Source organism: Coturnix japonica, chromosome 5, assembly GCF_001577835.2.
Source record: "Coturnix japonica isolate 7356 chromosome 5, Coturnix japonica 2.1, whole genome shotgun sequence".
Classification (NCBI taxonomy): Eukaryota; Metazoa; Chordata; class Aves; order Galliformes; family Phasianidae; genus Coturnix; species Coturnix japonica.
The window spans coordinates 8,800,734-8,822,701 of record NC_029520.1 but is presented as its reverse complement, the minus strand read 5'-3'; the positions used below and the strand labels follow the sequence as shown (position 1 = coordinate 8,822,701).

Here is a 21,968-nt window from a genome sequence, read left to right as displayed (position 1 = left end):
GCTGACGTGTGGTTAGTAAGGAACCATTTTGCCATGTTCTGAAGAGCTTTGGCGTAAGCAAGCAGCAGATGGGAGGAGAAAAATGTGCTTTGTGATGCAGGAACAAAGCAGGTACATTCATGTACCGGTACAGCAAAGAGATGGCAGCAGCAGTGTCCTCTGAGAGCTATCCTGTAGCACTGTTCCTGTGGCTAGGAGGCAAGGAGTGTTGCTTAATATGACATTTAGCTGGCACTATCAGTGCATTGGGAGTATTAGTCACATTCTGTCTTCAACAGTGGGAGGGGATGATATACCTTCTTCAGAAAAATCTCTACCTGCTGTAGCAAAGCATTTGGGATGCTGGAAGGATATTCTGTGGACTCTCCTGTAAGATGGAATGATACAAAGATAGTAAAAAAGACAGTAACAGATATTCAAAAGGTTATTTATAGGAAAAAACTCACCAATATGGATGCCTTCACTGGGAAACACTGAGGCAATCACCACCAGGAAACAGTCTCCAAGAGATGCTGCCTTAGTGGTGGTCAGCCCTTAAATGAGGTCTAGAGGAGGTGGAGTCAAGCTCCACCCCTTCTGGGAACACAGCTAAATTACTCTCACCTGGGCTCCCACACCTGACCTGACACTTGTCTCAGCTGATTAATCAGAGGTTCAGGCTGTGATTACCAATTTCCCATACATCTCCATACCTGATCTTTTGTACAGAAGGCACCTGCAATAGGCCAGGCTGAGCTTGAAGCCTGGTCTTTGCTGGGGAAGGAGGAGCTGCCTCCTTGTTGGCAGTGGCCTGCATTTATGCAGAGCTAGTCACTGAGTAACCACAGCTTCTGCTGGGAAAGGGAATGACGTGGCTTGAAAGTGATGCACTTTCCACGGGATAAAAATCCTCATTATGGTTTCTTTTGTGAAAATATTTGTGTCTTCTCTGCCAGCCCAGGGTCAGGGCTGCATGAAGCCAAACTAGTCCCTCATTGTACAGGATGGACTGCACCACGCTGCAGCCCCACATCTCTTCTTGTGCCTAATGGGGGATGCTGGTTTTGGGGAAAGCAACAAGCGTCATGTCTATAAAACACTGGGATTCACATGCCCTTCTGGGCCAGTGCTTTGTGCTGCCTGGTGCACGTGGTATGGGAGGAAGTGAGAACAGAAACACTTTTTGTTCCATCAGAGTCCCCTAGTGTCCACGGGAGTACAAGCACATGTTGCAAAGGACTCAGTGAGCACGTGTCCTTAGAGATGCACAGAAATGCAATCGACTTCCTCTGCCCTTCCTCTTCCTCTCCCAGCCTGGCTTGCTGGCAGGCAGACACTGAGTGCTGAGGAAGGCTCCTCTCTGGTGATGGCAGAGGTGAGAGTCTGGTTCCCCTGGACTGGGGGGCAGGAGCCTTTCTGAACCTAACCCAGCTTCTCTTCCTGCCACAGCTGGCTGCCCCAGAGCAGTGGGTGGCAGCCCGCAGCTCACAGTGTGCTCAGCACTGCAATGAAGGAGGTAGGGAGGGCCAAGCCAGGTGTCCCTTTGGAAAGAGGATCCTGTTTCTGTCTTTGCACGCAGGGCTTTTTGTGTACTAGCCACGTGGGATAGGAGCTGCAGTGCTTGGATGCTGCTCCTCCTAAAGCCTTGTCAAGGCAAGTACCTTCCCCTCTTGCACAGCTATTATGAAAGAGCCTGAGTTTGCTGCACCCTTCTCTCCCTTTGCCCTCAGGGCACACTGGGCTTGTTTGAATTAATGTAATTAGCACATGCCTTATTAGCTCACTAAGGCACAAAGAACTCATGTATATTTGTAGCCAGGTTAAGCAGCCCTTATTAATTTAATAACCGTGTCCTCCTCACTGAATGGCAACAGTTAATCGCTGGCGGTGACTCAGGATCAGGCAGCATTGAGGGAATCTGGGCAAGGTGCTTGTGTGTGCGGTTCTCTTTTATTGAATTGTATTTTTATTAATGAGCAGAGCTGTGAAGGGAATTAACAGCAGGCACGGTAGTTGGAGGGAAGCTTCTGGTGCAGGTTTGCTAAACAGCCAGCGCTATTTCCTATGCTGTATGTCAGGAAGCACCAATAGAATCACAGAATCACAGAATTATCAAGGTTGGGAAAGGCCTAGATGATCATCCAGTCCAACCATCACCAACACTTCCCAGCTAAATCCTATCCCTCAACACAACATCCAAACATTGCTTGAACACCCCCATGGTCTGTGCCTCCACCACCTCCCTGGGCAGTGCATTCCAGTGCCTGACTACCCTTTCTGAGAAGTAATATTTCCTAATGTCCAGCCTGAATCTGCCCTGGTGCAGCTTGAAACCATTCCCTCTAGTTCTATCAACGATTACACGAGAGAAGAGGCCAACCCCCAGCTCACTACAAGCTCCCTTCAGGAAGTTATAGAAAGCAATAATGGTGTCATTTGCAAACTTACTGAGGGTGCACTCAATGCCCTCATCCAGGTCATCAATAAAGATCCTGAAGAGGGCGGCCAGGTGGGTAAGGAGACCCCACAAAGTTGAGCAGAAGTGTGTGTACTTGCAGTAAAGCTCCCTGCTTCTGGTATGCACCCTGTTCAATGCCTGCACAGCATAGAGGAAACTTAAACTTGGATTTGTGTTTTAGTTTTTTTTTTCTTTGTCAAAAGAATAAGAATTTGTCTGTTTTCCCTCCTGTAAAGGAAAAACCTTGGGTCTGCCCACAGCGAGCTGGCGCCATCCCAGGAGGACTCACTTCAAGGCATCAGACAGGAACAGCTCTGTGGGTGTTTAGGTGCCGTGATTTGGCCGGAAATGATGCTTGTTCTTCCCAGCAGGGCTGCTGAAGCCCTAGTTCTTCAGAGGAGAGCAATGTGCTGCGAGCCAAGACCCTGGCTTTGTTGCTGATGGAAAATGAATGAGCTCTTTCACACTCAAGGACCTCAGCTCAGCCCTGTGTGCCTTGTTCCTATCGAACAAGCATGGATCCAACCCTCATTTTCCCTAGGGCTCCTTGGTTGCTTTTAGCTACTGCTTTGCATATGGTGATTATTTTAGAGGGGGGAGGGATGGGAGAAACCTTTTTTCTACTCTTTCAAACCTTTGGCAGAGCACCCGAGTGAGGGTTTCACACCATTTCATTTCCCAGCTAGCAGTGAGTCCTTCCAGATCAAAGGATTGGTCTGTCTGTCACTGTCAGGCTTTCGTTCTGCCTTTTCTTTAGGACAAGGCCACCGCAGAGTGGAGGAAAAGACAGATTTTATACAAATTCTTGCTTGTTTTCCCATCTGTGTCTCCAATCTTCTGCACTCTGATTTTTCAGCTAATTTCTCCTCTTTCTCCAGCTAATGCTGCATCTCTCTGGAGCTCTAATTCCATAAAAATGGGCCTGGAGAACTGATCCAGAGTAAAGATGGTTTTAAAATTGAGTCACACCGGTTCAGTGTGTGACTACATGATTTGTCAGCAGCGTTTGGAAGGAGGATTGCTGGCAATAAGCAGACACTTGTGTCATCCACAGTGTCCGAGCTGTGAACTTACTTGAATGCCAGCATGGTCATGTCTGGGCTGCTTTCGCATCTGTCAGTTAGCTTATGCTTCCAGCTGCAAAGCAACATGGGCCATGGTAAACTTCATTTCAACAATCATTCTCTCAAGGAGCTTCCACACAGATCGTTCACTGTGTTTGCATAGGAGTTAGTTGTTCTCCTGTTACTTCTTACAGATCCCTGTGAATCTGTGAGTGGATATGCAGGTCTCTGCAGAGCACAGCCTGGAGCCTACCACTGCTTTAGAGCAAGATGCCAGGCCTGGATTGCTGCTGCTGCTGCTGTTGTGTTGCTTTGTATCTCCATGGCACTGAAGATGTTCGAGTATGAGATGTGTGGAAAGAGGTTTTGGCCCTCTGGTTCCTGTGCTGCTTTGTCCATGTTTCTGTAGAAGACATGGAGAGGTATCACCATGTTTGCCTTAGTTACTTCCTTATAAGCATGTTTTAATGTCTTGCCCTCCTGCTGTTCTCAGTGAGATAGCTGCCAGCTCATTTGCCCTGCTGAAGCCTGCCCTGCCATTCCATCAGCTTGGCAGCTCCAATACCTTGGACAGCAGGACTTGCTGTGTGAGCACTGGCTGAGTCACTGCTCCTCGTGTGTCCTTGTTCATCCCATCAGCCACAAAGCCTCCAGGACAGGGACTGTCCTTGTCTAAGGGTTTGCACAACTTCTACGATACTGAGTCCCAGCTCAGTGCTAGAACCTCTTGGTGTGCTGCAGTGCTGCAGCTCAGCCCTGCATCGCAGTGAGCCCTGCTCTAAGCTGAGTGTCAGCTTTCAGTCTCTCGATCTGGGGCGGTTTCCCAAGGCATGCAAAGCTAAAGGGCGTATCTGGCTTTTGTTCCAGGTTGGCTCAGGCCTGCTCCTCAGGTCTGTCTGACTTGAATGCAGATGTCCTGGCACTGTGTGAATGCTTTGCTGCTCTCTTCAGACCCTGCTGCCTGGTGGAATGTGCTCTGATGGGTGGTGGAGCTTCATGCTGTGGTAGAGGAGTGAGTGTCCCTACCACCTTGCGATGCATCAGGCACTATGTCACCAGGCCTGTCCTCAGGGGACTTCTGGGGCCAATGAGGCAGGCAGGCAGCCTGGCACCTCCCCACAAGGACTTTGGCCTGATTTCACCTGAGCTGCAGGGTCCTGCTCCAGGCTGCTTCCAAGGCTCAGTGTGGACGCACAAGGCTGGCTGTGGGCTCCCTCCTGGCTGCAAGGTGGGTGAGTGTGTCAGTGTGCAGCTGCAGTGCTGGGGCTTTTGCTTGCCTGCTGGCACTGTGAGACTAAGGGGATGCTCTGTTCCTCTGTGCTGCCAGAGAAGTATGGGTGGCTCACGAGGCAGTGGGGACACTTCCTGATCCTTGATGGTGGTCAGTAGCATTTCTGTATCCTCTAAATGGTGGATGCTGGCACAGCTTTCTCTTACCCTCAGAGTCTGTTTCTTGGTTTCTGGCTGGAGCACTGTTTTCTACTCTCAAGACAAATGGAAATATGTGGAAGGGAGTCCTGCTTTCCCCTTCTGCTGTTTGTTTTCAAGTCAAGGTTGCAGTCTGAATGTTTGCTTTCAGTGACAGCTCCAGCATGTGCTGGCCTTGAGTTCTGTCATCCCTGCCTGACCATCCTGCACAAATGTTAGTGCTGGCATGAAAGTGGGGGTGGGAACACGTGTGGCATGGGGAGAGGACAGGGTTTCTTCCTATGGCAACAGTGCCAGTGATGTTGGCTAAAGGTCTTCTGTCAAGGCAGCGGCTGTGTGTACTCAGATAAATCAGCACTTCTCAGCCTGGCAGAGGAAAAACAGGGCAGGATGGAGAGTGTAGAGTGGTAAGATCCCCTGGGTCACACATCACTGGTTTGGGATAAAGCAGGGAGCCTAACATGCTGCCCCACTGCCTCGCTTTGCTGCAGCACACAGTACACACTATGGGGCTGCAGGCATCCCTTTGTGCCTGAGGTTGCCCTGGGATTCCTGCAATTACTATATAATTATGCAGAGTTCTCCAGAGTAAGCACTTTTCCCTTGGATGATAAGGAGAGAAGCAAAGGTTAGAAGTCCATCCCTGTACAGCAGGTCTGAGGTGTTCAGAGTTAGCTATCCTGGAGAAAACCTTACAGGAAAGCTTACAGGTAAGTGTGGGGTATGTAGCAAAGAAGGGAGGAGAATGGTATCATTTTTCCAGGGCCAGAAGCTATGAGGATCAGATGCATACCAAGCTAAGTTTGTGGAGAGCCACCCCTAACTTGGCTGCTCCATCACTCTCTGGATCTGGTTTTTAGGAAGCTGGGAGAGGGGAGGCTCCTGGGCTGCCTATGTGGGGCAGTGTGGGCTGTGGTGCTTCTCTGCTGAGCACAGAGGTGCCTCCTTGTGCTGCAGTGTGCATGTCACTCTAAAACTAATTTGCTCTATCATTTTAATAAATACAGAAGGGATGTCCTGGTGTGCGAGTAATGGGGCATTAATCCATGCCTAGCTGTGTTAACAGCACTCTAAGAAGGCATTAACACTGCATAATTCATTGCCTGTGCAGCTCTCACTCTCTTAATTACTGCATGTGCAATTTAGGAACCCCCTTCCACTTGAAGGCTCTCTCTCATGGCTCTGTCCCCATTGCCACCAGTTTCCCATGTTATTCATGCTTTGGAGGTTCCCAGATCTGGAGGTGCTATTGTCCTCTCAGCCATGATATTGAGCTGAGCTGAGACCTTCCAAGATGAGAGCAAATTTGGGGTGCTGCTGGCTTCCCCTGCCCTGCCGTAAGGGCAGTGGTCGGTACAACCCCTGCTCTCTGACCCTGGAGCCACTCACTTGCTTGGCTGGAGAAGCTTTGCTTCACTGCTTTGGTTTGTATTATTTGGTTCCAAAGAACATTGCGTTCCAGGAGTGGTAAAGCTTAGATCTCCACTACTAATGTATACAACGTACTAATGTTGTTTTAGATTTCTTTTAAAAGTACTCTGTAAGATTTTGAGCATTCTCTTTCCAGCTTCTAACTGCGACAGTTGTTTTCCTGCCATGGAACTGGGCTCTGCTTCTCCCCACAGTCTTCAATGGGGCACTGGGGGCTTCATCCCCATCCCCTTTTAAAGGCCTCAGGGAATTCTGGAGTGCTCAGGTAGATTTTGCAGTGATACTGGGCTTGTTTTGCAAATGGCCGTTTGCTGGAGCTTTGTTTAAACAAACAGAGCTCAAACAAGCTTTCCACCTCAGTGCATTAAAATCCCGTAATGCATTAAAATCCCCTGGCTATGAGCACTGGGGCCTCTGCTGTGCCAGGTGCTGTACAAACAGTTATCAAGTGCTAAATGATCACATCTGCTGGTTGAGTAGCTTTTGTTAGGGCAGAGGATGCAGTAGAGGCGTTCGGTGGCTGTACAGCCTGCGTGGATCTCTGTTCACCAGGGATTGCAATACCTTCACCCTGTTCTGAAACCAGGAGGGTTGCTTTTAACCCAGCAGGAGCCCTGCTGGTGGGACGGGAGGCGGAAGCTTTGCAGTTGCTTTGCAGACAGAGGGCTGACACCAAGAGGTTGCACAGAAAGAAGGGATTAGACAGCAGGTAAGAAGCTCAGTCAATCTCACAGGGGTATGCATTAGCAGCCTTGCTGTCTGCTCATGGGGTGCCCTTTGCACCATGGACTCCTGGGGAGCAGTGCAGCAGGGGGCTAACCTGCAGCAAGGGCAACACAGAAAGTGTGCCTGAGCTTGAAATGGGGCATTAGGACCACACAGTGTGTGTGTTTTGTCAGAGCTGCTGCTTCAAGGAACACAAATATCCTGTTGAGGGTGTATATATTATCATGAGAGCTTTCCTGGTACAGGGCTTGTCCATCCTGGGATAACAGGCTGTCAGCAGTAGCTGGCCTCTCTGCTTTGTTTTTATATTTTGGTCTTGTTCTGGATAAATCGATAGGGAAATAGATTAAACAAAGCCAAAATGAACTACTCTTTTGGATGTGAGCTGTGTTGAAAGTGAAATTCTATGAAGCTTAGAAATCATATTTACAATCAAGGGGTAAATTTCCATTCCTGATGCAGAGGAGAAGGAAATTTCCTCTGTTTTGGTCTCACCACCCGGGTAGCATCTGGAAGGGGAAAAGGAGAAGAGTGGCTGAGGAATGCTGAGATGCATGGCATCTTGCAATGACATTTGTTTGTCTTGGAGTGCAGACCTGTAGGGGGCTGGATATGGAGATGCTGATAGTGGTTTAGGAGGGCAGTGCTGGGTACCGCTGTCCTGGGTGCCTGGCAGAGCTTGTGCACTGGCATCCAGAACAGCGGTACCCAAGGTTGCTCACGTGCTACTGGAGCATGACAGCTCTGGCAGCTCTTCCTTCCATTTGTGCATCTATATTTGTATATACGCAGACCTTTATTTATAAGGCTCCCTCGGGAGCTCAGTCAGCAGCTCAATCTCCTCTATCAAAGGAGACCGGGTGCTCTCTTAAGTAACTTCTTCCTCTGCCTGTCTCACCCTGCAGCCTGCCCAGCAAGAGTGTAAGTGTCCGGTTCTTAACATTATCTCCTTGGTGTCTTTCTTTCCTTTCCCAGGAAGAAGCTAAACTGGGAAAGGAGTGACTGAAGAAGTAGTTAAGGAGCTATCTGAAGGATCAAATCCATTCCTTAACAAGATCAAGTTGGAATTAAATGGCTGATAAACAGATCAGGTAACTTTAAAAAAAAATAAATTCATTAAGTTGTGCTTTGAATTTTTCTCTTAAGTCTTTCCAACTCAATCCCTTCTGTGCTATAGCGGGTTGGAGAAAATCACCTGATCATCTCTTCTGGCCATAAACAGCTTTGATTCTTTTGCTGCTCCTGTCTTACCTATTTTATTAATCCTTTTCTCATTTTGTGTCTTTGTCATGTTCTCGCAGTCTCTGCTTTGTTATTTTTCTCTCACTTCTGTCTGTCCTCTGCTGTTGACCCTACATGAGTCCATTGCTTTTTGCTTCCTCTTTCAAAGGTCACCTTGACCTGCTGACTTCAGCTTGATAGCTTCAAGGGAACAAAGTCAGCTCCTTGGCCAACCAGGAGTCCGCTGCTTGTAATTACAAAGTCTGTGTAGATGCAAAATTGTGCCCTTTTTCTATCGCTCTTCAATGCTTGAGAGATTGCAGGAACATGAAGTACCAACAATAATTCGTAACTCTTAAGTGCACAGTGGGAACAGAAGAGTGCTGGCCCTGGCTTATGCAGGGGCTAATTTGAGTCCTCTGTGGAAATGGCTTGGGATGTGTTTTCTCAGAAGACACCATTGTCCTCTTGGCTTCCTAAGATCTATGCCAAATGGATCTGTCCAGGGCTACATCTAGGTTTAACTTTTTGCTGCTTGTAATGTTGCCTGAAATGAATGACTTGTAAGTCCTGTGGGATTCCTGTTTTTGTTTATTTGCATGGCCCTTTTCTGACATTTGCCTTTCCAGGTTGCCAGCTCAAGACAGGAGGTAAGCAATTAGCCTGGATCAGTGGGTGAATGAAACATAGACCAGGACTTGGCAATGTCTGAATGTTACAGGAGTGAGGGCTTCCCCCGAGCATTTGCCATGATCATGATATCTTCCTGCCCTCCTTCTTTCTGCAAGTGAAAGAGTCCTGAGCTGTATTGATAACAAGACAGCATTGCAGAGTGTCTATGTGCCCAGATTGGCCTGTCGTCAGTTACCCAATTTGGAGAGCACTTGGCATTCTTCTCTTACATTAATAAAAGGCATGCTGAGATTCACCTTTGTGAAGCCTGGTGGGTGTGTGTCCCCGGTTGTCTTAGCAGAGTGTAGGGAGCAGATATCTGTGGCCCTTTGAAGCCTGGCATTCAAGAAAGGGAAGATGTTCCCCTGAGACCTCTACCAGCCTTTTCTAAGATCTCTTGGCAGTGTGAACAGGAGCTGCTAAAAGGACCAGGAAAGAACGTTAGTAGAACTGGGATGTCTTTCTACCCATTCTAGTGTAAAACTAAGCAAGTGGCTTTATTTGTATGCCAGTCTGTATTGGCCCCATTTCACTAAGCACTGTACTGTGGGCAGGGAGAGGCAGGTGCTGTGCAAAACAGGAGAGAGCACAGTGCGTTCTCATCCTGTGAGAGAGCAGAAAGTACCAAGCTAAGACATGGGGTGGCTTAATCATAAAGGAAAAGCTTTTGCTTCAGGTGCAGTGCCCAGCTCCATCTGTTCCTTGCTTTCAGGTTCCTCCCTGTGCCCCGATTCCTTCACCATATCCAACATAGGTCATTCTTCCCATCTCTGCAACCATGAAAATGCAGTGGTCACTAGCCAAGCAAGGAGATCTGTTGAAGTTTGAAGGATACACTATACACCTCTTTCCTTGTGAAACAGGTCTGTCAACCCTTAACAAAATGAGACTGATACCAAAACACTAAAATCCACAGCAGCAGTCTGCTGCAAGGTGACATCAAGGGCACTGCATTTCTGCTATTGTACACATGTAACTTTATCTGAATGTTTCACCAGATACCACTGCACTGTCTGTGCTAGTTTCCTTCTGCAGTGCCCAGGGATCCCTGAATACCTGGGTTCAGATGCAATGGGATTGTTGAGCAAGGATTTCTTACCTGCAGATAAGACGAGAGGTCCTCTGCAGCCCACACTGCTCCAAGTTTTTGGCTTGCCCAGGCTCATCAGGCTGTTCCTTGGGGTCTATGCTGAAAAAGGTGATTCATGGGCAAGATGCTTGCCATGTGCCTGTGCCTCGCCTCCACCTGATGTAAACCCTGAGGTGATTTCACTGTTGGAACAGCTTGTGAGAAGCAAGTGTCTGCCTGCCCTGGGTGTCTCAGAGACACTTAGAGAAGTGGTGACAGAGCTGAGGCTGCACAAGGCATGGCTGGCATTTGCAGACTGCCAGCAGTGACTTCAGAGCTGAATGTGGGGAGGCTAGTGCGGTCCAGCATTGAAATACAGTGGAACCTCCACCTTGACACACCTTTTGCTCTACCCTCAGCATTCAGTGTAACAATGGGTTAAGTGAGGAGTGCACCATGAAGCGTACTTACCATCTGAAATTTCCCTTTGTCCTGAGACATGAGTGAAGGGGTTTGCAGGCACTGCTATTCCCTTCTCTGACTGTAATGATAGGATCCCTGAGACAGCAGAGCCCCAAGGTCTTGCAGTCTGGCTCAGCTGTATGCTCATGCACGGCTGCCGACTGTCATCACTTTAATATCTAACACATCCTGTGTTCAGGGAGCCGTGTCCCATGCTTTATTGGAGAAAGCTGACTCCAACAGGCTTCCTTTGTCTCAGTGTGTAGTGGTTTATCGAGCATGTAAGTGCTGGGCATTTTAAGTAATTGAATTTGCTGGGAACTCATGTTTAGCTGCTCTGGTGTTCAATCAGTGCTGCTTCCAGATTCCAGGAATTCCCTCTGGGAACAGAAGGGTGAGTGGAAAAAGCCCCACAGTTTTGAAGCACGCTCAGCCGACAGGTTTTGGTGTCACTGAGGAGTACGAGCTCACGTCTCTGTGCCGCGTGTTGCTCTGCCGGCCCACTGAGCCACGTGGCTGCCAGTGTTCTGCTGGGCTCACGTGTCTTCACCCCCAGCAGTGGGTCTGGAAATGGCTTTGTGGATCTGTAGCTGGCCGTGCTTCTGCCATGCTCTGTCCCACGTAACAGGAGCAGGTGACATGCCACAAGCCTCTCATTGGGTGTGTATCTGATTACAGCACTGGGAACCACTTGCCAGCAAACCTGCTGCCTTGAATGCCAGCCGGCCCTGACAGAAGTCTGTCTGCATGGAGAGCACAGTGCTAAGCAGGTCCTTGCCAGCAGCGGTTTGTCCTAGTGCTGTGTGCTGCCTTTCCCTCCTAACCATAGGTACAGCATGGGCTGAGCTTTGCCTTGTGGCAGAGCTCTCTGCATGCTCGGGGTAAACAGCCTCATCACACTGTGACATGCTACTTACCTAGTTGCACTGACGAGCATGTTCTTTCCTCTTTTCCTCCTCCAGAGTCATCCCAGGACTAAGGCATTTGCTTCTTGTCTTCTTACAGTTTACCTGCCAAGCTGATCAATGGAGGGATAGCTGGGTTGATTGGAGTCACCTGTGTATTTCCCATTGACTTGGCAAAAACTCGCCTGCAGAACCAGCAGAATGGCCAGCGGATGTACACCAGCATGTGAGTACTGTGTGCACGGGCAGCTTGCTGCTGGGCTTTCAGGGGGGCATCCTTCCACATCGTTACCTCTTTCAGGTGAGCTCAGCATTTCTAGGAACTGGATTGTCCCCAACAAAGCCAGGGGACAATCTCAAAGCAAGCTGTGCTAAAACAAGCAAAGTGTCTGTTCTGGCTGCTGAGCCAAGCAGGTGAGATCTGCTGAGGGCGCATCTGTTTGTGTCCCTTTCTTGGGAGCAGTGTGTGCTGTGCTCATCAGCACTGGTCAAAAGGGCAGGGAGGGCTCAGTATAGAGAGCCTGGTTTGTTTCTCTGCTAGGCCCCAACCCAGTGCTTGGGAAAATCTCCAGCTCTTCCATTTCCCTCACTGTCATATTGGAATTAACAATACCTTCCTTTGCTGTGTGCTTTAAAAAGGGCACAATCATCTATTCCTGCTCTTGAATGCTGCAGTGCAGCCCTTCTGAAACATCACAGGTTGACACATGCTGTAGTTTTCCATCAGTCCTTTATCCAAAAAATTGTACTGCAGGCTTTAGGAAAGGAAGGCACAAACGTACCCAACCCACCTCTGCTTTGTGTCTGCTGTGGGAACATGAGCTGTACTTCGCATGAGATGCTTTCTCTTATGGCACAGAGACAAGCCTTAGTTTTAAAAATATTTTCTCTATCACTGAGTATAAGGTGGAAAGATACAGAGATGGTAACAGATATTCAAAAGGTTACTTACAGGAAAAACTCACCAATATAGATGCCTTCACTGGGAAATGCTGAGGCAGTCTCCATCAGAGAGCAGTCTCCAAGAGATGTTGCCTTAGTGGTGGTCAGCCCTTAAATGAGGTCTAGAGGAGATGGAGTCAAGCTCCACCCCAACTGGAAGCACAGCTAAATTACTCTCACTTGTGCTCCTACAGCTGATCTGACACTTGCCTCAGCTGATTAATCAGATTCAGGCTGTGATTATTGATTTCCCATACATCGAGTCAGAAAAGAGGGCTGGGACTGAAGGCACTGTGTGTGTCCTGTCCTCCTGATGCTTTGTTCAGGAGCTGTGCTGCCTGCTTCCTGCTCTTCCACACTGGTTATTATTCTCCCCACCCCTGCCCAGGTGAATTTGGAGCAGAATGGGATTAGGAAGGAAGCACTCTGTGTTGAGTGTTTCAGTCTCTGTGCCTCCTTGCTCTAGCTGCTGATGTGTAATTATGCGTGAACTTGGTTGTAGACATTGCCTTGCAGCAAGCACCAGACCAGTGTTCCCCTTGACAGTTACAGTGCTCTCTGCTCCCTGTGCTGTCAGGATGCAGCCTCATGTCTCTCCTTGCCTCTCATTCCTTTTGTGTCCCACACTCTGAGTTGCTGGCTGGTGGCAGGCAGCAGCAACTGAACAGCCTCAGCACACAGCATTGAGCAGGATGGAGGCACCGACCCTGGGAGCACATGGCAGCGTGCCTTGGCTCTGGAGTGTATCAGAATAGAGAGATTTTTTAATCCCCAGCAGCCAACTGCAGATCTGCTGTGTAACCACGGTCAGCTGTGGGATGAGACACTGTTCAGGAATATAGTGGATTTACCTCATGTATCTGAGCTGACTCCTTTCAAGACAAAGCCTGAATGTGAATGAGTAATGTGGAAGATATTGCTCGGACATGTGGAAAGTGAGCTTGAACAAGAGGGGAAAAGAGTCTTCTGGGGGCCCAGAGGCCAGCAGGGACAAGGAACTAACAAGGATAACACATCCAGATAACATCAGGCTGTCCACTGTACTGCCTTGACGAGCAAGGGGATGGCACTGAGAGGATGCTGTTCCCAAGCATGTAGCATGTCCTCAGCAGCACCCTTAAGATAGGTGGGTATTGGGAGGTCTTATCTATGCTCCCCAGCTGTAGGGGCTTGTTTTTCAGGAAATACCGCGTGTCACTTGATACCAGATTTCAGAGGTGTCTGCTGAGCCTGCAGGAAGCAGACTCCTTATGTTGCCTAGTCTCTCAGAAATATATTCCCACTTTCGGCTACATTTCCCTTATAACTACTTTAAAGAGTCTTTTGCTCCTTAATGATGTACACATGCACGCACACTTCTCCCTTCCAGTACAGTCACAGTGAGCACCTGCCCCTTCCCAGAGACTCCAGGGCAACCTTCAGCCAGCAGCTGAGTTTTGTGCTGCTGAGGCTTCCTGGACTGTGCTTGCTTGTGTTTAAAGGGCTCCAAGCAATTCCGGCACTCTGCAGAGCTTTTAGATCTAAAGGAAATGCAGTGAAAACAAAGGAGGTGACAGCTTTCCCTCAGGACCTGACCTCAGTGGCACCCAATGCTCCCTCCCCAGGCTGAGCCCGAGTGCTGCTGCTGCTGCTGGGGGAGGCAGAGTGTTAAAAGTCAGCGCTGGGAGCTGAGTGGGAGGCCACAGATGACTGAGTTCTCAGGTCACCTCGTGTTTGTGTGCTTTGTGTCAAATTTCATGGAATAAGTCAAGCGTTGGGCGGGTTAGACCCACCTCCTTGCTTCCCTTTCCAGAGCTGGATTTAAAAGCATGTGCACAGGGAGCTGATTGTCGGAGCATCGCATGTGCATTCTCCACAGGGGACCCTGGATAAACAGTCCTTGCAGTGACATTTTTCCCTTTTGTGTTTCTAGAAAGCAGACAGCGTGTGTGGGGCGAGCCGGGGGTTTCAAAGCCCCTGTGAATTAGGGGCTGAACTCGGACTCAGGCGGAACAATGGCGCATTCAGTGGCTGACGTGGTTCCCCTCCCGGCTTGGGGTTTTGCTGACATTGTAAATGAAAACCACTCCAAGAGATTAGTTTTGTTTCCTCTGCTCCCACCCACCTTTGAGCTATTTTGGTTTATCTCTCTCTGTTTTGTTTGCAGGTCTGACTGCCTCATTAAAACAATTCGTTCGGAAGGCTACTTTGGCATGTACAGAGGTAAGAAGGGCTGAGTCAGGCTTCTCCAACTCTATATGTCTTTGCTCTGCAAGCATTGCTGTGTATATGTGGGAGGAGAAGCCTGTATTCTCTGGCAATACCTTAGCAATACCCCCAGATGTTGACAGCTGCAGCTGTGTGTGAAAGTAAACTGCTTCATGCCAGGTGTCTGCTTGGCAATCCACCATCTGGGACTTGACTCCTCCCCACAGCTATTCTGGTGTTAAAGGTCACCTTTACTTGCAGTTTACATGGAGCTGCTGTCCCAGGGCAGTAGGTGTGCACTTCCCACCTTGGGCACCATAACTTTCATCAGAGAGGTAGTTGCAAAGGTCTCAAAGTGTCTTACTTTGTTGTTGCTAATTGAATTTATGTCAGAGCCCCCTGCCTGTTTGTGATCAAGCCTGTAAAAAAATAGAGGATGGTTCATGATGGAACTTCAGCTGTTCTGACACTGTGCTAACCTGCTAGAAATCTCCTGGCTCTGTGGTTTAGGCTGTCCATTGTAGCAGTGAGTTCTTCAGTTGATACTTTATCTAGTTTTAATACAGAATTCTTGAAAGTTTTTAAACATTTTGGAGGGAGAATTGCATGTTAAATTCTGATTTCAGTCATAGAAGAGGAAAACATGGAATTATAGTCTTGGCTGTCAACACGGTCCAGCTGGCATCGTTGACGCTGAACTCTGTTCATGTTATACACTCGTAATCAATTGCCTGAATGTGCAGATTTTCTCTCTGAGAAATGTTCAGCTAGTGTTCTTTGTGAAGCTCGTTCTTTGATAAAGCCTGATTAAAGGACAGCATTGTTTAAATGAGTCCTTGCTTCTTTCTCAAACAAGAGCCTGGAGATGCTGGCTCCTTGCTGTTGGCAGAGGCAGCAGCTCCCACCAATCCCTCCATAGTTCCTAAGGACGCACAATTGCTGTGGCCATCCACTGTTGGAACAACAGCTGGCTGCCAAGGCAGCATCTCTTGCCCAACTTGCTGGTGGGCGTTTTGGGGGAGTGAGGTGGATTCTGGGGATGGATTGGCTGCTTTATTGCAGCTCTTCTGGGAGCAGGCAACAAGGCAAATAACCCTGAGGAATCCTGGCAAGCTCCATGCTCAGTGCTAGCAGCAACGCGTTCCCCATTGCCTTTTCCCAGGAGCTGCTCTTGTGTTCCTAGCCAGGATTGAAGCCTGCCTTAACTTTGGCCATAAATACCCATTGGCAGGCAGCTTCCTGGGGAGCAGAGGGAAGAAGTTGTTCCTAGGAACTTACACAGGAGATTGTAGGGATGTCAGGGCATTTGAGAGAGACTCCCCAATCCTGGAAAGGGCAAGGATATACACCTCCAGGCCACATTTCATTCCCAAGCAGAAATCTCAAAGAAGACAGAGGGTCTAACTCCATTAACCACTACCCACTGGGCACAGCCCTCCATCCAGTTCCTTACCTACAGGAGGGTATACCTGTCCAGGCCACGGGCAGCTGGCTTCCCCAGGAGAATACTGTGAGAGACAGTGTCAAAGGCTTTGCTGACATCTGGGTAGGCTACATCAACAGCTTTTCCTTCATCCACCAGTCTGATCACCCAGTTGTAGAAGGAAATGAGGTTGGTCAAGCACAACCTGCCTTTCATGAACACGTGCTGGCTGGGACTGATCCCCTGGACGCCACACACATGCGGTGTGATCTCATCCATGATGATTTGTTCCATAACTTTCTCTGCTACCGAAGTCAGGCTGACAGGCCTGTAGTTCCCGGATCCTAAAATGCATCCAGTATTTGTAAAAAGCTTAAGTAGTTTTCTGTGAAGAGGGTAAAGACATGGCTCAGAGTTGCAGCCAGTGGGAGATGGAAATCAGATGGTAGGGCAGGTTCTTGCCCCTTCCATCTGTCCCAGTTCCTCAGCAGAGGTTGTTCTATGACTCACAAGCACTTATTTTCAGATATTAAGCTGAAATTAGGGGGATTGTTTGTTAAGAGGCTAGAGTGGCAGCTGCTGTGTCCCATGGTGGTCACAAGCACATCGATCATCCCTGCAGGACACTTGTCCTCTGTCAGAGGACAGAAAGGGTCCTCTTGGTCCCAGTCTTCCCCACTGTGTGAGTTCAGGCTCTTCTCATGTGTGAACCAAAGCTCACTGGTGCAGACAGATGAGAGGCTTGAGCCTGCAGGCTTCTTTTCTGCAAGTCATCTTGTTAGATCTTATGGGCAGCACATGACACGCTGCCAGGTCCGTATGGGTAGCCCACAGTGAAAATTCTGGCGCATGTGATAATCTCAACATTTCTTTCAAATCCTTCCCTGAAACCTACAGGTGTTCTTGGCCTCATTTGGCTGAGAAATAAGAGGATTTTCTCAAGTTCTTTCTCCATAATATCTAGCTAGCAGCAGTGCCTCAGAGCTGGGTGATGCTATATCTCCCTGCCTGTGCTAAGGGATGTCTTTGTGCTGCCTTCAGGTGTAATGTCATGCAAATGGATTCATAATTCATAGTGCTCTGGGCTTCTGGACACCAATGTAAGGAGGCTCTGTGCAGAAGCCATCTGCAGTCCCTGGTACAAGCCATCCAGAAGTCACCTACAGATCCAAGCACGTGTCCTGGAAAGTCCCACTGCTATTTGTAGAGCAGACATTTAACCCAGCTGGCAGGAGCCACAGGCCTGGACCAGGCTGGAGAAATGCCCTTTGCTGTTGATGATGTTTGGAGTTTAGCTGCACCTTGTTTGATGTATATTCTTAGCACAGTGTTACAGTAGTGTGTCAGCCTTCCCTGTTCCCTGCTAATAATACCTCCCACGTCACCCCCCATTCACACGCTGCCTGCCAAAATTACCCCAGACTGCCAGGGCCATGCCAAGTTTTCCGGACTTCAGTGCACCCTATTAATGTTTGGGATAGTTACATTTATGTTGCCCTGGTTCTACCTATTCACTGCCCAGCTTCTCCACCTCTGGCTTGTTTCTGATGTCTTCGGTGAGGAGCTGCCTCCGTTTTCTGCATGAGAAAAGACCAGTTTATTTTTCCATGAGATGACCCAACAAGGTGGGATATGCCCCCTTTCCCTTTTTGTAAATCAGCTTGGTTACTTAGGGTTCATAAACAAGAGTGCTAATGCTGCACTGGGGTCAGAAGCAGAGTGACTCAGTCCTCTGTTATGTAGGCTGTTGTTGGTATAGAAGAGCTTCTATGAAAAACGTGTTTAATAACAAAACCTAGGGCTCAGTGAGAAAAGGCACTTAACAATTTCAGCTGGCAAACAACTAACTGGTTCTGCCTCTAACATCTTGATTTCAATCTTTGTGGTTCTTCCCTACTTTTCCAAATACGTTTTTATTTAATTTAACCATTACAATTTATTTTGCATTCTAGTTGCCTGCCATTGCTTCAGGTACACGCAGCATTGCCTATAGGGAGTGATTAGCTTTAATTAGGGAAATACTGTCATTGGCATAACTAGAATTGAAGAGCTATAAGGCTTTTGTAACAAGGTAGAAAACACCATGGAAAGCATCCAGCCAGCAGCTGAAGTATCTCATTTCTCCTCCTCCAATGATCTGAAGCCGTTATGGATTATTGAGGACAGGGATTATCCATTCTCTGCTAAGCAGCTTTGCTGAAAATATCAAAGTTGTAGGAAAAAAACAAGCTGGTTAACTTTCCCCTACCTTTTGCATGTTTTATTTCCCTCCATTTTATTTGCAACAGGGGTAGAAATTGATGTGAAAGCCTCCACGGTTCCCAGAGAATGTCAGGACATGCCAATGCTTATATTTTTCCTTGATGTTTTGGGTTTATATTTCTTTCTTTTGAGGAATCCTTTCTGCATCTATTAGAATAGCAAATACATTATTTCTTCTTTTCTCGTTGTTGTTGTTTTGTGTTGTTTTGTGTTTTTTTTTTCCCAAGGAAAAGGTGATTTATTCTGTCTCAGTACTCTACAGGGAATTACTTCCTTACTGTTAGGAGCAAGGCTGAGGTTGTCTTCAACTTGGCACTTGATGAAACACTTTGCAAGTAGCTGCTTCACTTGACAATCAGGCTGCATGGACTCATGAAACGTCAACGTTGCTGATAGAGAAAAATGAGTCAGGCTGTCCTGCCAAGGCTGTCTATTTCTGATGGAGACTTCCTGAGTGATGGAGATGCATCCTTGAGCAGGGGAAGCAGATTCAAAGATTCCCATGTCCTTGTCCCAGTTGCGATTCCCCTCCACTTCCTAACCTGCAGAACATCCCCAAAAGCCAGTGTTTTTCCACATCTGATTTATGAGTTCTGTAATCATAGAATCTTAGAATTACTCAGGTTGGAAAAGACCTTAAAGATCATTAAGTCCAACCGCAGCCTAACCATAGTACCCTAACTCTGACAACCCTCCGATAAATCTCTGAGCACCACATCCAAAGGTGCTTAAACACATCCAGAGATGGTGACTCAATCACCTCCCTGGGGAGCCTATTCCAGTGCTTAACTACCCTTTCTGTAAAGAAGTGCTTCCTAATGCCCAACCTCAACTTACCTTGGTGCAGCTTGAGGCCATTTCCCCTCATCCTGTCACCAGTGAGAAGAGACACCTGCACCCCTCTCACTGTAACACCCTTCAGATACTGGAAGAGAGCGATAAGGTCTCCCCTCAGCCTCCTAAACTGAATAGCCCCAGCTCCCTCAGCCTCTCCTCATAGGGCTGATTTTCTAAGCCCTTCACAAGCCTCATTGAAAGAGAATATTCTGGAGCACTGATCTCATGGTGCCTAACCCAATATGTTCAGATGGGACCAGCCATCCCTTCAGCCTATTAGCCCCAGGGTGGCTTGAAAGCTGCCTGCCAGCTGTTGTGTTGTGCTAATGCTGGTCCCAAGGCCCTCCAGGCTGCTCATTGTGGCAGGCACAATGCAGGGATTTGCTGCTTGTTGCTCCTGACAAAAGAAGGTTCAGCGGGTGGTGGGAGCAAGGGTTGTTTACTGTCCTGGACCATGGTAAGCAGGCCAGTCTAGCCATGCCATGGCTTGCAATGGACAAAAAGCTGGATCAACTGTCCCATTGAGCAACTGCTCTGAGGGTGACACCCAGTGGTGATGTACAAGAGCAGCCATCTAATCCCAGGAGTTTGTGCAGCGCTGGCTGGAGTTCCTGCAGTGGTACCTATTGCTGTGAGCCAACCTCCAGCTTTTCTGTCCTCAGTTTTGAGCTGCAGCACATTTCTAAATAATTCACCTCGCTGCTCCTTCTTTCATTCTCATTCTCCAGTGGGTTTTTCCTCTGTTCCTTTCTAGGAGCTGCAGTGAACCTGACTCTAGTGACCCCAGAAAAGGCCATCAAACTGGCAGCCAATGACTTCTTCCGGCATCACCTCTCCAAAGATGGGTGAGTAGAGGATGCAGACCTCAAGCATTTAACTTAAAAGACACTGTCTCTTGGGATGAGGCTGCTTGGGTGCCTGGGTAAAGGTGGAATGTGATGATATGATGACTGAAACATTAGTTGACCTTGAACAGCTCAGCCAGTGATTACATTTGAGCTAAAGAAGTAACATCTAAAACTGGAAGTGAAAAGCTCTTCACTGGATGACTGGTTTTTATTCAAGCTTCTAAAAATAGCCCTAGCTTTTAGCCAAGGTTAACAGATCCAGACTTAGTAAGCAGCGTATCTGAGAGGAACCCAGCAGCACTGATGGATGCTCAGACAGCAGCTGGGAGGACCCTTGTCCTCAGCATCCCATTGGATGCTGCTCTCTTCTTTCTGGCTTTTCAGTGACTGTAGCTTGAACCGGTGGTGACTCAACTTGTACAGATCCCAAACTTAGCACTCTCTCATCCTTTTGTAGCTTGAAAATAAATTCAGAGAGCTGAGAAGAGGTGATGAATGAACCTAAGTTCAACAAAGGGCACTGGCAACGTAAGTGCCAAATGAAGATTATCTGTTTAGTTTGAGAGTGTGGGTTAACAAGGACTCAATGCCAGTAAAAAGCTCTGGTATGGCAGTTGTATAGAGCTGGATATTTAAAGCTGTTTTCACCAGAATATTTCCCTTGCAATTCAGGGTACACTCATGTCTCCCTTCAAGATCAAAACATCTCTCCAGAGACAGACAGTGAAGGGTCCAGCCAGGGCACTGTTTTCAGTGACAGCAGCTAGAAAGCAACCTGCCTGCAATAAAATCCCAGTTCTTAACTCTTACCCCTGCAGTTCACCTTGCTGCAAATACAAAGTGCTGCCACAATGGCTTGGTTTAACAGCTTCCTGTAACATGCCACGCCAGTCTCAGCTGTAGCAGAACACAGCGGCTCAACAATATCAGTAGAGTCTTCACATTTACACAGGTTGTGGATCTGAGCCTTTCCTGCACCTGGTTTTTGTGTTCTGGAGTCTTTTTTAAGTAGCACTTAATGTACGTCTGTGTGACTCATCGGCTCGCAGCTGTTTGTGATCGTCTGTCTCTTCAAATAGCGTCTCTCTGTACTCTGCACAGAAGGTGGGAGGTGATGATGTCCTCATTGCTTCTTCCAAGTGGTGGGTCTCATCCATGCAGCAGACAGCACAGCGAGCCCTGATGTACTGCTGTAGCTTTTTACCGCCATCTATGAAGTGAAGACTTAATAGGTTGAGTCTCAATACGAAGCATTTTTTTTCTCCAGTGTTTTTTGCTCCAATTTTCTCCAATTCCAAGATGCAGTGGGAAAGAAGGCGTCCTGCAGGTTGGCTGTGGCTGTTCTAGGCTCTGAAACTGGGATCTAGATGGATGGTATTACACATGCAAGGTATAATACATGCTGTGACCTTGCTTAGGACACGGGGACCAGGGAGTAGCCAAAAAGGCCAAGGTTTACCAGGAAGCACGAGGACCCTTAGAAACTGTGGGGTGTTTGTTTTATTTTGAGATCCTTCTCGCGCTTGCGAGGAAATTGCATGCATGGGAATGGTGAAAGTAACTTGTTTGAGAGGTTGTGCCCAGCCATGCTCTGGTGGCTGTGTGCCACCTTCCTGCTGGCAGTTCCCAGGATCTCTTCCCTTGTGCAGCATACGTGACAAAATTACACTGGGTGATGGAGCTGGGTATCTGTCAGGGGACTGCCTTGCTCTTGGTCCCACTTCCCAAGCTGTTTGCAGGTTTCTCCCTTGAGATGCTTCTGTCCCCTTCTCCTTGGCTATTTTTGATAGAAGACAGGGCTAGAGTCTTCTAGATCTATTTAATGTTGAATGGCTTCATTGCTAAGCTTCTGGCACTTATCTTGCTTGAAATGTGTTGTTTCTCAGTTCCTTGTTTTACAAAACATGCATATTTTATCAGTATTTGTTGACTAAAATTGCTGAGTCTGTCTTCCACTTGAGCTTCAAAGAAGCATTTATGGACAGGAGAAAATGTGGCAAATAGCCCAAAATAGCTTCAAGATACTCAGCAACTTCTAGTGAGCTGCTTTTTAG

At 48.0% G+C, this 21,968-nt stretch overlaps 1 protein-coding gene across 2 annotated transcripts in view; it reads left to right on the top strand.

Annotated features, from left to right (window-relative positions):
* Nucleotides 1-21,968, top strand: part of SLC25A22 (solute carrier family 25 member 22) — a 34,181-nt gene that overhangs the window by 4,460 nt on the left and 7,753 nt on the right. Inside the window, exons 1-5 of one of the 2 annotated variants that reach the window (XM_015863775.2) lie at nt 4,632-4,729; nt 8,062-8,177; nt 11,516-11,641; nt 14,504-14,559; nt 19,821-19,911. In XM_015863775.2, the coding sequence (XP_015719261.1) occupies nt 8,158-8,177; nt 11,516-11,641; nt 14,504-14,559; nt 19,821-19,911 (293 nt within the window). In that variant the 5' untranslated portion in view covers nt 4,632-4,729; nt 8,062-8,157. Of the gene's footprint in view, nt 1-4,631; nt 4,730-8,061; nt 8,178-11,515; nt 11,642-14,503; nt 14,560-19,820; nt 19,912-21,968 lie in introns of those variants that run through there. The other variant, XM_015863774.2, reaches the window with a different exon arrangement.